The sequence below is a fragment of the Bufo gargarizans genome, chromosome 4 (genome assembly GCF_014858855.1).
Source record: "Bufo gargarizans isolate SCDJY-AF-19 chromosome 4, ASM1485885v1, whole genome shotgun sequence".
Classification (NCBI taxonomy): domain Eukaryota; kingdom Metazoa; phylum Chordata; class Amphibia; order Anura; family Bufonidae; genus Bufo; species Bufo gargarizans.
In genome coordinates, this window is record NC_058083.1 from 153,271,163 (window position 1) to 153,285,417 (window position 14,255).

Below are 14,255 nucleotides of genomic sequence, written 5' to 3' on the forward strand. Positions count from 1 at the left end.
CCGCAACCAGGGGAGACCGAATGACAACAATGAGATAAGTGGGGATGAATGTTCTCCTAAACGGTGGGAATTGGTTAATCAAATATATTACCAGATTTAACAGTGATCATTATGATATAGGATAACCCCTTTAAAGCAAACTTCTCCTGCAGCAACACTCCTGGTAGAAAGGACCTTTGATTACTTCATAGCCATGTGACCAGTAATATCGCTATGTTACTGATCACATGGTGATGATGTCATGAAAGGGCCTTTCTCCTAAGAGAATCAGGGCTCTCCTTCCTTGCAGAGACATTCTGCAGGGCGCTGCAGCTCAGGCAGCACCCCCCTGTACAGCCTGACACCCCAAACCCCCTCTAGGCACGCCACTATAACTGCAGTACCAGCTGTTGCGGATATACATGGCAGCAAGCTTCAATGTTACTTCTGAATCATTACACACCACATGTAGAGCCTCATGCCAACCACACACACAGAGTGTAACTTCCGCCAGCCAGCTGACGCTGAGGTACGTAACACGAGGGTTTAGACAGCGTCTCCATGACTACGGGGGACGCTCGGTCTCGGCTGATGACCCATGGGGATAACTGCAGGTCTCTCGGCTTCTCGTCGGGTTTCACGGGTAGTCTCCGCCGCCGGTACCGGGTATGTGAGACGTCACTCCTGATACACGATCCATACATCAGTGCCCCGGGTGCACCACTATAGGGCCCAGCGGCCGCTGACTGCTCCGTGTCGGCTACTCTGCTTCTCCTGTAAACTCACAAATATTATGATGAGTTGTCCAAGAATTAATTCATGTTATGTTATCCAAAAACAAGCCTGGCATCACCCTTCCTGAAGTTATACAGAATGATGGGGGTATTTGACAGTCATTTATGGCATATGAAGTAGTGAGACCCCTTCTGATCCCAATATTGGGGCCAGGTCTGCGAGCCCAGCTGGGTTTGGGCCCACAGATCTAGGAGAGCAGTGGATACAGCATCTTCCCCTGTCTGTTTCTGTATATTTTCGTTTGGCCATGTTTCAGCTAGGTATTGTGTAAACAGGTAATGGATACAGTACTCATATAAGCCTATGGGCCCATTTTGCGCCCTGTATGCCCACAATTTTTATGTATTGTCTGTCCCATTGCATGCAGTAATGGGAGATTGCATTGTCAGAGGTGACACATTGAGAGCTTAAATGGGTTTTCCGGGCTTTCACTATGGATGACTTATCCTTAGGATAGGTCATCAATATCCGATCGGAGGGCGTCCAACACCGGCACCCCCACCGATTTCCTGTCTGCGGTGCGCACGTGACGTCTCCCTACTCTATTCCTGTCATCTGCTGCGGTCTATGATCTTTGCCATAGACAGCAGTGGTGAACGGTTAGGCTACTTTCACACTAGCGTTCTGCTGTCCGCTCGTGAGCTCCGTTTGAAGGAGCTCACGAGCGGAGCAGAACGCTTCCGTCCAGCCCTGATGCAGTCCTGAATGGATGCGGATCCGCTCAGACTGCATCAGTCTGGCGGCGTTCAGCCTCCGCTCCGCTCGCCTCCGCACGGCCAGGCGGACAGCTGAACGCTGCTTGCAGCGTTCAGCTGTCCGCCTGGCCGTGCGGAGGCGTGCGGATCCGTCCAGACTTACAATGTAAGTCAATGGGAACGGATCCGCTTGAAGATGACACCATAGGGCTCAATCTTCAAGCGGATCCGTCCCCCATTGACTTTACATTGAAAGTCTGAACGGATCCGCTCAGGCTACTTGCGCACTTAGAAATTTTTCTAAGTTATTAATGCAGACAGATCCGTACTGAACGGAGCCTCCGTCTGCATTAATATGATCGGATCCGTTCAGAACGGATCCGATCAAACGCAAGTGTGAAAGTAGCCTAAGAGAGACGGGAGGCGGTACGTGGGCACCGCAAGCGCCGTCCCCTCAGACAGCTGATGGGTGGGGGTGCCGGGTGTTGGACCCCCTCCGATCTGATATTAATGACCTATCCTGAGGATAAGTCATCAATAGTAAAAGCCTGAACAACCCCTTGTCTCACTTCAGCAAATGGTATTTATCATGTAGAGAAAGTGACGGTAATACAAGCCACTTACTAATGTATATTGATTGTCCATATTGCCTCCTTTGCTGGCTGGATTAGTTTTTCCATCACATTGTTCACTGTTCATTTCCTATAGGAAAAAGCACCAGCCTACGTGAGCTCCCATGGTCCCGACCACAGAGGCTGGCACTTTTTCCTATAGTGTGCAAGCATGACCACCGCTGCTGGATTGCAGGGTGGTCATAACCATGGGAACGAATGTGATGGAAAAATGAATCCAGCCAGCAAAGGAAGCAATATAGACAATCACAATACATTAGTAAGTGCCTTGTATTAACTTTCTCTACATGATAAATGCCATTTGCTGAAGTGAGACAACTCTGTTAAAGGGTTTCTATCACCAGAATTAACCCTATTAACCTGGCTGACATTAGCGATGTGCTAATGTCAGCAGACCCTAACTGTACTATTTTTATGCTTATGGATGCCCCCGTTACTGCACAATTTTAACTTTGATGATATACAAATTAGCCTCTAGGAGCAGGGGGGGCTTTGTTCCTGCTCCTAGAGGCTCGGTTCTCCCACCTCAAGTCACACCCTGCTGTCCTTGATTGACGGGGTCACGTAGCGTTCGTGTCCTCCTGCCGGCCCTGTGTGCTGGGACTGCACAGGCATGAGATTTATCCAGCGCACAGGGCCGGCAGGAGAAGACGAACGCTACGTGACCCCGTCAATCAAGGACGGCAGGGCGTGACTTCAGGTGGGAGAATCGAGCCTCTAGGAGCAGGAACAACGCCCCCCTGCTCCTAGAGGCTAATTTGTATATCATCAAAGTTAAAATTGTGCAGTAACGGGGGCATCCATAAGCATAAAAATAGTACAGTTAGGGTCTGCTGACATTAGCACATCGCTAATGTCAGCCAGGTTAATAGGGTTAATTCTGGTGATAGAAACCCTTTAAAAATGAATCTGTCCTAAAGAACCATATGGTTCCTTAGTCCTGCTGTACAGGCTTCTTGCTCAGGGCTTCGTCAGGCACATGTTACCTAATTTTAAGTTCCTATGTATGTGCAACCACTGCTGTGTGAGCAGCAAAAGACAAGCATCTGTTTTGGGATCATTTTGGATCCCAGCAACTGTAACCTGAGCAGTCAGATTTTTTCTGGTTTATCCAATGCACATATTATAGTAGTCTGGTGATAGAAAAGTGTGTGTCTGTGACAATTATTATTGTTTTAATAATCAGGAAAATGTATAGCATATCTACGATTACATCTGTGCAGTCCTGTAAGGGCTCATTCACACAGTCAGGGTTTGGTCAGTGATTTCCTTCAGTGATTGTGAGCCAAATCCAGTGGTGGAGGCAGAGAAAAGGTATAGGGGAAAGATCTGCTCCTGTTTTGTGTTCAGACCCGCACTTGGTTGTGTGAATAAGACCTAAGCAGGCATCTCATGAGCTGCAGAATTCTTTCCCTTTTAGGGTACTTTCACACTTGCGGCAGGACGGATCCGACAGGCTGTTCACCCTGTCGGGTCCATCCTTCCGTTATTTCGCCGTGCCGCCGGACCGCCGCTCCGTCCCCATTGACTATAATGGAGACGGGGCGGAGCTCCGGCGCAGTACGGCAGTTCGCGGCGAGAGGCCGCCGGACTAAAAAGTCGGACATGCAGTACTTTTAGTTCGGCAGCCTTTCGCCCCGCACTGCCGTGCTGCGCCGGAGATCCACCCCGTCTCCATTATAGTCAATGGGGACGGAGCGGCGGTCCGGCAGCACGGCAAAATACTGGAAGGACGGATCCGACAGGGTGAACAGCCTGTCGGATCCGTCCTGCCGCAAGTGTGAAAGTAGTCTTACTTGTAAACAAACTGGAATGGATGGTAAATGTGTGGCTGTCACTGCTGCCATTTGTTTCCATAGGGATTTGAGTGTTGAACCAAAGTGCTAGGTTTCCCTAAAGTTACATTTAACAATTGTCTCCCTGACGCAAAGTCTTAAATCAGCATTTTTTTGGGTTCTGTTCCTCAAAAGCTTCAGTGTCCCGAGTTTCAGTTTGGAAGGAGATCACTGGAAGATGCTAAGGGGTCTGCTCTACAGTGCTGCACTTCTCCCAGACGTGTCTTCATAGGTACGTGGGCTTTTAGCTTACAAAGAGGCAGGAAGGAAAGAAATTAAGCACAAGATTACTGGCCTCTTGTGGCCTCTTTTTTCCTATTATTCATGGGAAAATGATCACGAGGGAACCCTGACAGATGTCTTCTAGGCAGTTCACAAGCATGTATCCCTCACATACAGTCATACAGCCCCCATAATCTGAATCTATCAGTGTGACCCTATGGACAAAAAGTCCCACTGCATAAATATCAATGAGTTGAATGAATGACATGCTGTTTTCTTGTATGCTTCTTCCAGTGGCTACAGAAGGGCATCTCCTCTGATTGTGTAGATCATTTTATCTCCAACTTGCTTAAGGCCGGGTTCACACCTGAGCCTACCCGATAAGCGGTTTACAAGCGTGTTTATCGGGCGTTTACATACGAGCGAGGAAACGAGCAAACGCCCATTGTCATGCGTTCCCGCTAAGTCTATGTGTGGGAATGCGAGGCAATACGCCCCAAAGAAGCTCCTGTACTTCTTGGGGCGTAGGGCGTTCTACAGCGCGTTCGTACGCGCTGTAAAACGCTCAGGTGAGAACCATGCCCATAGGGAATCAATGGTTTTTGCCTGTTGAGCGTTTTGCAGCGCGTAGGAACACGCTGTAAAACGCTCAGGTGTGAACCCAGCCTAACTATTCACAGTAACAATAATTTTGACCAGGGGTGACACTGTACAAGTTCACGATCTTACTGACAGGGAGAGACAGAGAGAAGAACTATCACAGAGAGGTGCTATCTGCACCTTCAAGATTGTTACAAAGAGCAGGCCTTTTCAGTGTTTGGATCATTACAGATAAAAGTATTATCTGTACTTAATTTTTTATGGAGAGAGATAGGCATTACTCTCTGTACCTACATCATTGCATGGAGTTATCACTATCTGTACCTACATCATTACATGGAGTTCTTACTATCTGTGCCTACATCATTACATGAAGTTCTTACTATCTGTACCTACATCATTACATGGAGTTCTTACTATCTGTACCTACATCATTACATGGAGTTCCTACTATCTGTACCTACATCATTACATGGAGTTCTTACTATCTGTACCTACATCATTACATGGAGTTCCTACTATCTGTACCTACATCATTACATGGAGTTCCTACTATCTGTACCTACATCATTACATGGAGTTCTTACTATCTGTACCTACATCATTACATGGAGTTCCTACTATCTGTACCTACATCATTACATGGAGTTCTTACTATCTGTACCTACCTCATTACATGGAGTTATCACTCCAGTATCTATACCTTCATCATTACATGGAGTTCCTACTAACTGTACCTACATCATTACATGGAGTTCTTACTATCTGTACCTACATCATTACATGGAGTTATCACTATCTGTACCTACATCATTACATGGAGTTCTTACTATCTGTACCTACCTCATTACATGGAGTTCTTACTATCTGTACCTACATCATTACATGGAGTTCTTACTATCTGTACCTACATCATTACATGGAGTTCCTACTATCTGTACCTACATCATTACATGGAGTTCCTACTATCTGTACCTACATCATTACATGGAGTTCTTACTATCTGTACCTACATCATTACATGGAGTTCCTACTATCTGTACCTACATCATTACATGGAGTTCCTACTATCTGTACCTACATCATTACATGGAGTTCTTACTATCTGTACCTACATCATTACATGGAGTTCTTACTATCTGTACCTACATCATTACATGGAGTTCCTACTATCTGTACCTACATCATTACATGGAGTTCCTACTATCTGTACCTACATCATTACATGGAGTTCCTACTATCTGTACCTACATCATTACATGGAGTTCTTACTATCTGTACCTACATCATTACATGGAGTTCCTACTATCTGTACCTACATCATTACATGGAGTTCTTACTATCTGTACCTACATCATTACATGGAGTTCTTACTATCTGTACCTACATCATTACATGGAGTTCTTACTATCTGTACCTACATCATTACATGGAGTTCTTACTATCTGTACCTACATCATTACATGGAGTTCTTACTATCTGTACCTACATCATTACATGGAGTTCCTACTATCTGTACCTACATCATTACATGGAGTTCCTACTATCTGTACCTACATCATTACATGGAGTTCCTACTATCTGTACCTACATCATTACATGGAGTTCTTACTATCTGTACCTACATCATTACATGGAGTTCCTACTATCTGTACCTACATCATTACATGGAGTTCCTACTATCTGTACCTACATCATTACATGGAGTTCTTACTATCTGTACCTACATCATTACATGGAGTTCCTACTATCTGTACCTACATCATTACATGGAGTTCTTACTATCTGTACCTACATCATTACATGGAGTTCCTACTATCTGTACCTACATCATTACATGGAGTTCCTACTATCTGTACCTACATCATTACATGGAGTTATCACTATCTGTACCTACATCATTACATGGAGTTCCTACTATCTGTACCTACATCATTACATGGAGTTCCTACTATCTGTACCTACATCATTACATGGAGTTCCTACTATCTGTACCTACATCATTACATGGAGAGAGGGCAGTACTGCAGTATCTGGGCCTACTGTACATAATTTATAGGGAGATACTGGATAGCAGCACTATTACTGACAGCATAGGGGGCACCTATTCAACAACCCCAACTGTTGTAAATACATATTAATATAAAATATTTCCTATTATATTTAGCTTTACATTTTATGATCAGTACATCTGTCCACCTAACATTTCAAAATTCATTAAATTCGTTAGAAGATTATAGAAACAAAAAAGTAATGGCTAAAGGACAGCATTATTTGGGCACATGAAGAAGAGGTGAATTAAAATATAAAGATCAGCAGTTTTTCATTCCTCTCTCCTTAGATATCTATGGAAATCTATGGGGGGGGGGGGTAATTTATCATGAGGGGAACATTTAAAGTCAGTTTTGCTCGAGTCTGTGTTGATGTATTTTATGTCACCTTTATCAAATATCACATGTTGCTTGATAAATTTGTCTTATCCTTAAAGGCAATTTTTTATGATTGCATGTCACTTTTGGCTGAAATCATTTTTCAATTGACCTTAATTAAAAATATTGAGCTGTTCTGTCACAAAGGGTTAACAGTGTGACTGGTACTTTCACTTTGTGAACCTTATCTCTAAACTAATAGGAGGTCATAAACACTTATTTAAGCCATATTCTTATCAGTAAGATAAGAACTTAACTATAATGAGTGTATAAGGTCAGAGAGCAGAGATAAGGAGTCCGTCTGCTCCTGGTCTGACGGAAAAGACCAATCCAAAAAGAAAATCCAAATGGTACTACTAGAGGATCTCAGCTCTGTACAGAAAAAAGGACATCATATCTTTAGTAAAAAAATTAAAAAAAATTGTTTTCAGTTCAAAATGAGTACAATGTAATAATTTTAAAAAAAATTGCCCCCAAAGGTGTACATAGCCTTTAAACTTAAGCCTAACACTTTTGTCTAGAAAGGCTTCTCCAGTTTTCCTACTCCACCCTCCTAATGGAGTGAGATTGCGACTCAGTGATAAGTATGGAGTTAAACTTGTTAACATTGCTAACCATGTCCTCTTTCCCACCTATATTTCAAAATTGAAGTAAGTGGTGTGAAAATGCAAAAAGTCTAAAAAATTTTACGCAAGTGAGCCCAAAAGCCCCATTATACAACTTTTTGGGCCCAGAATTCTGGAGCGAAGGCATGTAAAATCAGGGCCATGGAGGGACTTCATTTAATTTATGAGGGGAATTTATCATTTGCGGTTGTTTTTGTGTCATTTTATATCTGTTTTTGCTTTGTATTCCTGCGCCACATTTATGAAATGGCTCACCTTAATAATATATCTGGCGTGGGTGCAATGTGGTTTACATCTTTATGTGTAAAAGCACACCCAGGGGTCACCTGGCTTGGGTTGTGACTTTTTTTGCGACTTTTGCGCACATAGTAAATGAGCCATAATCCAGGTCCAGACTCACTTTTTGCTCTTACAAAGATTATATTTAAAATGTGGTGAGGAAAACCAAATGTTGCAAAATTGACCTAATGTCGCAGAAAATTTCACAATCGCCACAAAACTGTATAAAAAGGAAAATAAATGACATAGAATACTCACATATAGGCTGTTAACACGTGATATCCCTTTAATGGTGGATTAGCTTTTTATTTTTCTAGGAAGTAACACAGACAAACATCCTTTTCTATCTCGCCAGTGCTATGAGTAAGTCTGGTTGGTGCGTGACCATTGAAATTGATTTTCACGAAGCACAAGGGGATATTGCCATTCTGTCAATGTCAGCAGTAACCATGGAGATTGTTCCTTCACGCCGGAGCCGTATAGGGATGGACATTACACAACATCTTCACCGCACGGAGAAAATAAGAGTGGTCCTTAGTATACCTGAATAGCAATGTATTACACGCCATCAGCGACGGATTTAGTCTTGCTAACTAAAGCAGTCCATCTGCATCCTTTGTTGCTTCAACTGTTGTGAACCAGTATGCTGGGAGTTGTAGTCTCACAATGACCAGGGTGCAGAATAAAAACTGTACAGCCATGAGATTTTCACGTTTGACAGGCTTAAGGCTACTTTTACATCAGCGTTTTGGATTTCCGGTTTTGAGATCAGGCAGAGGATCTCAAAACGGGGCCAAAACGCTTCCGTTTAGGTTCAATGTATTGTGAATGGGGTATGCGCCGTTTAAAATGCATCAGTCTTCCATTCCAGTAGCATTCCATTTTGTGACCGGACATAAAATCGCAGCAAGCAGCGGTTTTGTCTCCGGTCATCGAAACGGAACAATCCAGTTCCGTCACTAAAAACAATGTATGTCAATAGTGCCGGATCCAGTGTTTTCTGAACCCCGGATTCGTCACCCATTGACTTAGGCCGAATGCACACGGCCGTGTTTCGCGCCCGAAAGCGGTCCGTGGTAAAACGGGCTGGATTCCTGCTAAGAGCAGGAGCGCACGGCGTCATTGGTTGCTATGACGCCGTGGGCTTCCTGCAGCCGCCGCAGTACAGTAATGCACTGGCATGATCTATACCAGTGTATAACTGTACTGCGGCGGCAGCAGGAATCCAGCCCGTGTTACCACGGACCGCTCATGGCCGCGGAAGACGGCCGCGTGCATTCGGCCTTACAGTGTTTTTAGTGACGGATCTGGTTTGTTCCGCTTTGCAATAACATAACCGCGTGTGAACGTAACTGATGCATCCTGATCAGGGCCGTCTTTAATATTGATTGGACCATGGGCAAGGATCCTGCCTTCCCACGCCCTAGCATGCAATCACGCCCTCCACCACAACACAAACACACAAAATGTGCAGTGTGTGAGTATATCATGGCCAACCCACTGCTTTCCCATAGGGAAGCATTAGGAGGCTATTGCGCATGCGTGGCCTAATAGAGATGCTTTGAATCAATGCATTTCTATAAGGAGTGTTTAGCGTGAATACCTCTAGTGGCCGTCCGATGAGTGACCACTAGAGGTGTTCATTGGCAGTAATGTAAATACTGCCTTTTTTTTCTGAAAAGGCAGTGTTTATATTAAAAAGCTTGCAGAGACATGCTATAGACACCAGAACTACTACGTTTAGCTGTTGTGGTTCTGGTGACTATAGTGTCTCTTAATATAGAGGAAAAAAAAAAAGAATCAGCACAAAAGTATGAAATAAAATGGCTGTATCATTATTCTAAAAATTAAAAAAGCACAACTTCTGACACAAAATATATAGTATTTTGCAGATTACTTTATTTATTTTTTTACAATGTGCAGATAGTACTGTACTACTAACCCCTTCATCCACCCCTTCTCCAACCGCCCAGCACCCTTACTCACATAAAACAAGTAATATATACGTATAATATAGCTTACAGTGAATTACTGTAAATACTAACACTTCTGAAGACGCCAGCAGGCTCAGGATCAGTGCTCTGGGCAACTGGGCTCAGGGCTGTAAGTGGGCACCGCTCTGCAGTTCAGGAAGGGAGACCGGGGCTCGGCTCACCCTAGCGTTGCAGTGCCTCCGCATGACGTCACGGCGCGCGGAGTATGCAAAGGACAGGGGCGGTCGGGAGGAGAAGCAAGAAAGTACCGCATTTTTCGCCCTATAAGACGTACTGGCCCATATGATGCACCTAGGTTTTAGAGGGGGGAAATAAGAAAAAAATATTTTTCATGACACCTCAGGTCAGTCCACCAATCAGACCCCTATTGTTAATAAGACCCCAATAAGACCTCGGCTCAGACCCCAATGTGAATGACCCCCAATCAGACCTCAGATAAGAGCCCCATGCCGCATATCAGCCTCCATATGCCGCATATCAGCCTCCATATGCCGCATATCAGCCCCCATATGCCGCATATCAGCCCCCATATGCCGCATATCAGCCCCCATATGCCGCATATCAGCCCCCATATGCCGCATATTTCCCTGACTCTACTTTCCCTGACAGAGTCAGGGAAAGTATGCCGTGGGGCTGCTTGGCATGGAGATGCAACATTATTGTGACTTTTTAAAAAGACGCACATAAATGACATGAGTGTTCCAGTCTGTAATCCCAACCAATTCTTCACTTCAAGGGCAAAGTTCATCAAAAGTCCAAAATGTCACAGAAAGTTAGATTTTTACACCACAAAGCTGGCATAGCAGATTTGACAAACAAGTTATTTAAAGGCTTCTTCACATGTCTGTGAATCACATACGTGTGCTGCCTGTATTCTCCATGTACAGCACACGTATCCACTGGTTTTAGTGTGTTCGTTCACACCTTTTGCTTTTGCACTGATCGACGCAAACTTCTTTGGACTATTTTCTGGTTATTTTGGCATCCGTTTCTGTCAGTGATCTATTATATAGAACAATGATTAGAATGTTATAAAAAAAAAAAAAAAAAAAAAAAAAAGGTTTTTGAAAAACGTAATAACCACAACGGATGCTGATGCAAAAGTGGGTTCCCCATGGAGAAAAACATGGAGGCACATCCCGAACTCAGACCTCAGATGCAACGCGGTCAGAGTATTTGCATCTGGACCTGTGAATAAGCCCTTAGGCTTCAGTTGTCCTCTTTGCTCAGTTGGTTCTAATCCTGAGTGATATCTGGTTCTGGGAAAGCTGGGTGGCCCCCATCATGACCTCCATTACAGCTAATCCAGATGTGTTCCTACAACATGAAGGTGCAGGGGATGCATCACCACATAACTAATGAGATTTGTCGATTGTAATACAAATCTTTTTGGAAAAAAACTGAATTTGAGATTGCTCAGAACTGATCGGTTCTCCTTTTCTGCCCCCAGCTTTCTCCTTCGCGAGCAGACGAACCTGAGGACATGGAAAAGCACATCCCCATGCATCCGTTACCAGAAGAGATTCAGATGGTAAAATATTATGCCGTAATCTAACTCTGTGCTTACACGTACCCACTGCTCTGCGACAAACTCAGCTCTGCTATACCGACAGACGTACCCGTTAGTTATAGAACACTCTACGCTGATGCAGATGTTTAGGTGTTAAATATCGGACACAGCCACTCAGAGTGGTACTTGTTAGAATACATGTTTAACTCTTTCTGTGCCGTTCAGCATTGCTCATGATGATATTTACATGCACATGTAACAAATGGTTACAGAAGAAGATGCGGATTGACAGTAGAAGTTCCGAGGATCCTAAAGAAGCTGCCATTTCAGAGCTTAGATGGTTCATAGCAAGCAAATAGCAATCGGCCAGTCTGACTGGTGCTCACTGCTATCTATTAATCTGGACTGCAGCCCAATGACTCATCCTGCTTTATGTCAGACTTACATTTAACAGCCTTTAAAGGACCTTGGGTGCATTGTGTTCACTTCTTCGAGTGAACAGCGCTAAGGCAATAAACACAGTGCACAGAGTACAAATAATAAAAAACATCCTCAATTTGCATGTAGGTCACTGCGCTCCTCTGTCTCGGAGGGACATGTGGTCTCATGCCCTGCTGCCAGACGCGGATGCCCCTGAACCTTCATGATGAAGTGCCCTGTCTCTCTGAGAGTCATTGCTATTCAGAATACTCTGTGTAAAATAACCATTGAATTGCACAAACCACAGGACAAGCACTGTAAGGGTACCTACATATTTCGTTTTATATATTTTTTTGGGGGGGGGGGGGGGGGGGAACGCACTATTTTGGTTTGTAAAAAATGCCATGAAATCCATGTTTTTTTTTTTCACAAGCATTTTATTTTTTATGTTTTTTTTTTTGATCATACAATGTTTTTTCTCAGACTTTTCTATTTTCTGTAGAGAAGAATCTGAAAAAATGGCATGATGGGATTTGGAACCCCCCCCCCCCCCCCCCCAAAAAAGAATTGGACCCAAAAACGCAGCCATGAAATGGCACTACAGAGTGCCAGGTGTAGGGTGTTTTATAATTTTTTATTTTGTGTTTTATAATTTTCTATTGGCCAACCTGTAATTGTATCTAGCTTTAGCATTTTTTTTTTGTTTCTAAGTAAGGAGGTAAAAACACATTGAGCGTTGAAAAAAAAAAAAAATCTTGGTGTAAAACCACCAGTATAATAGTTGGAAATACAAGGAAAACTGTAGGAGAGAGAGGAATAAGGACTGGTAATATTTAGTAATTAAGGAGTCTGATATTGTAAAAAAAAAAAAAAAAAAAAAAAGTTACGTTTGTGAGAAGTTATAATATCGTTTTTTTAATTACTAAAAAAAAAAATCTAACTTTTTGCTTGTTTTTCCTTCCTACAACTTAATTGCATCACAATCGCATTTGGGCAGAGATTATAGTATTATAGTATGGTATCACTGCTGATCCTTCTGTTTCATTAATAAAATGCCAGAACAATATGTAAAAGTATGTTCACACGCTTACATTTTTGCAAATTCTTCTCGAAATTTCTGCAACAAATCTGTGAATATAGTGATTGTTCTCCAGTATCTGTTAGCTGTGGAGAAGACCAAGGTAACTCATAAATGCCTGTATGAAATTCAAAAATTGGTACAAGGCATTTATAATAAAACATATAGTTAATGAGTAAATATTAACTAGAAATATATTTTTATTTTATAATTCTGTAAAGCAATTAACAAGTTAGTGCGAGCGTGGAATCTTTTCGTAAAAAGACCACATAGTGTTAAGCTTACTTTTAGCTTTTGGACTGTTAGGAAGGATTATATATTCTGGAACGGACAGTTCAGTAGAAGTGTTCTTATTTGAGAAAAGTAGCAGTGCACGAACACAGTGTTCCTCTAATGATAACCTCTCATAACAGCTCATGTTGTCCCTTATTTTTAATAAAATAAAACAATGATTTTTACATTGGAACCTGCAGCATTCATTTTTATGTACAATTTGGAAAAGGAGATCATATATCCATCTTTCTTGAGTACATTTTGTATTTTCCATTAACAACAGTAAAACGAATGGCGAAAAATATTTGTGCCCTAAAAACCGGATCATCCCAGGGACCACAGGCATGGCAAAATACAGGAATGTAACTAGGGGTCTGTGGCCTCCAGGATACATTTCGGATTTTCCCTCATATTGCTAGGGTCTATAGAGATACATGCCCCCCCTACCCAAAAATAGCCAGACCATGAACACAAATTACCACAACATAGTTTCTGAATGTTACTGCCCTACTGATCGAAATCATTGTACTAAGACCAAAGTTACTGCCATACAGTGATCAAAAATACCAGCTGTGATTGGAGTCATTCACTTTCCCTTTTCTTCTTTATTCTGCCCAGATTACCAAGAAGCATTCCCCCAGCCACGGCTTGTGCCTGTAGACACACATTCATCTTAGACTCCTAATTTTTCAGTATCCTCCCCACCTCTACACTCATCATCCATAGATAGTAATAATGTCCTCCCCGGTGCCCTACACAGTTATAGTGTTCCCTCTTGTGCCTCACACACTAATAATGCCCTCTTTGTATCCGCACACAGTAATGGGGTTCCCATACAGTAGTAATGCCTTGTTTGTGCTCCCATGCAATAATACTGTGCCCAGGGGC

At 43.0% G+C, this 14,255-nt stretch overlaps 1 protein-coding gene across 1 annotated transcript in view; it reads left to right on the forward strand.

Moving 5' to 3' along the window:
- The first annotated feature begins 590 nt into the window (after window positions 1-590).
- Window positions 591-14,255, forward strand: part of LOC122935284 (trichohyalin-like) — a 154,391-nt gene continuing 140,726 nt past the window's right edge. The window contains exons 1-3 of the mRNA XM_044291047.1: window positions 591-645; window positions 4,072-4,168; window positions 11,537-11,617. Coding sequence (XP_044146982.1) covers window positions 11,570-11,617 — 48 coding nt within the window. The 5' untranslated portion in view covers window positions 591-645; window positions 4,072-4,168; window positions 11,537-11,569. The remainder of the gene's footprint in view (window positions 646-4,071; window positions 4,169-11,536; window positions 11,618-14,255) is intronic.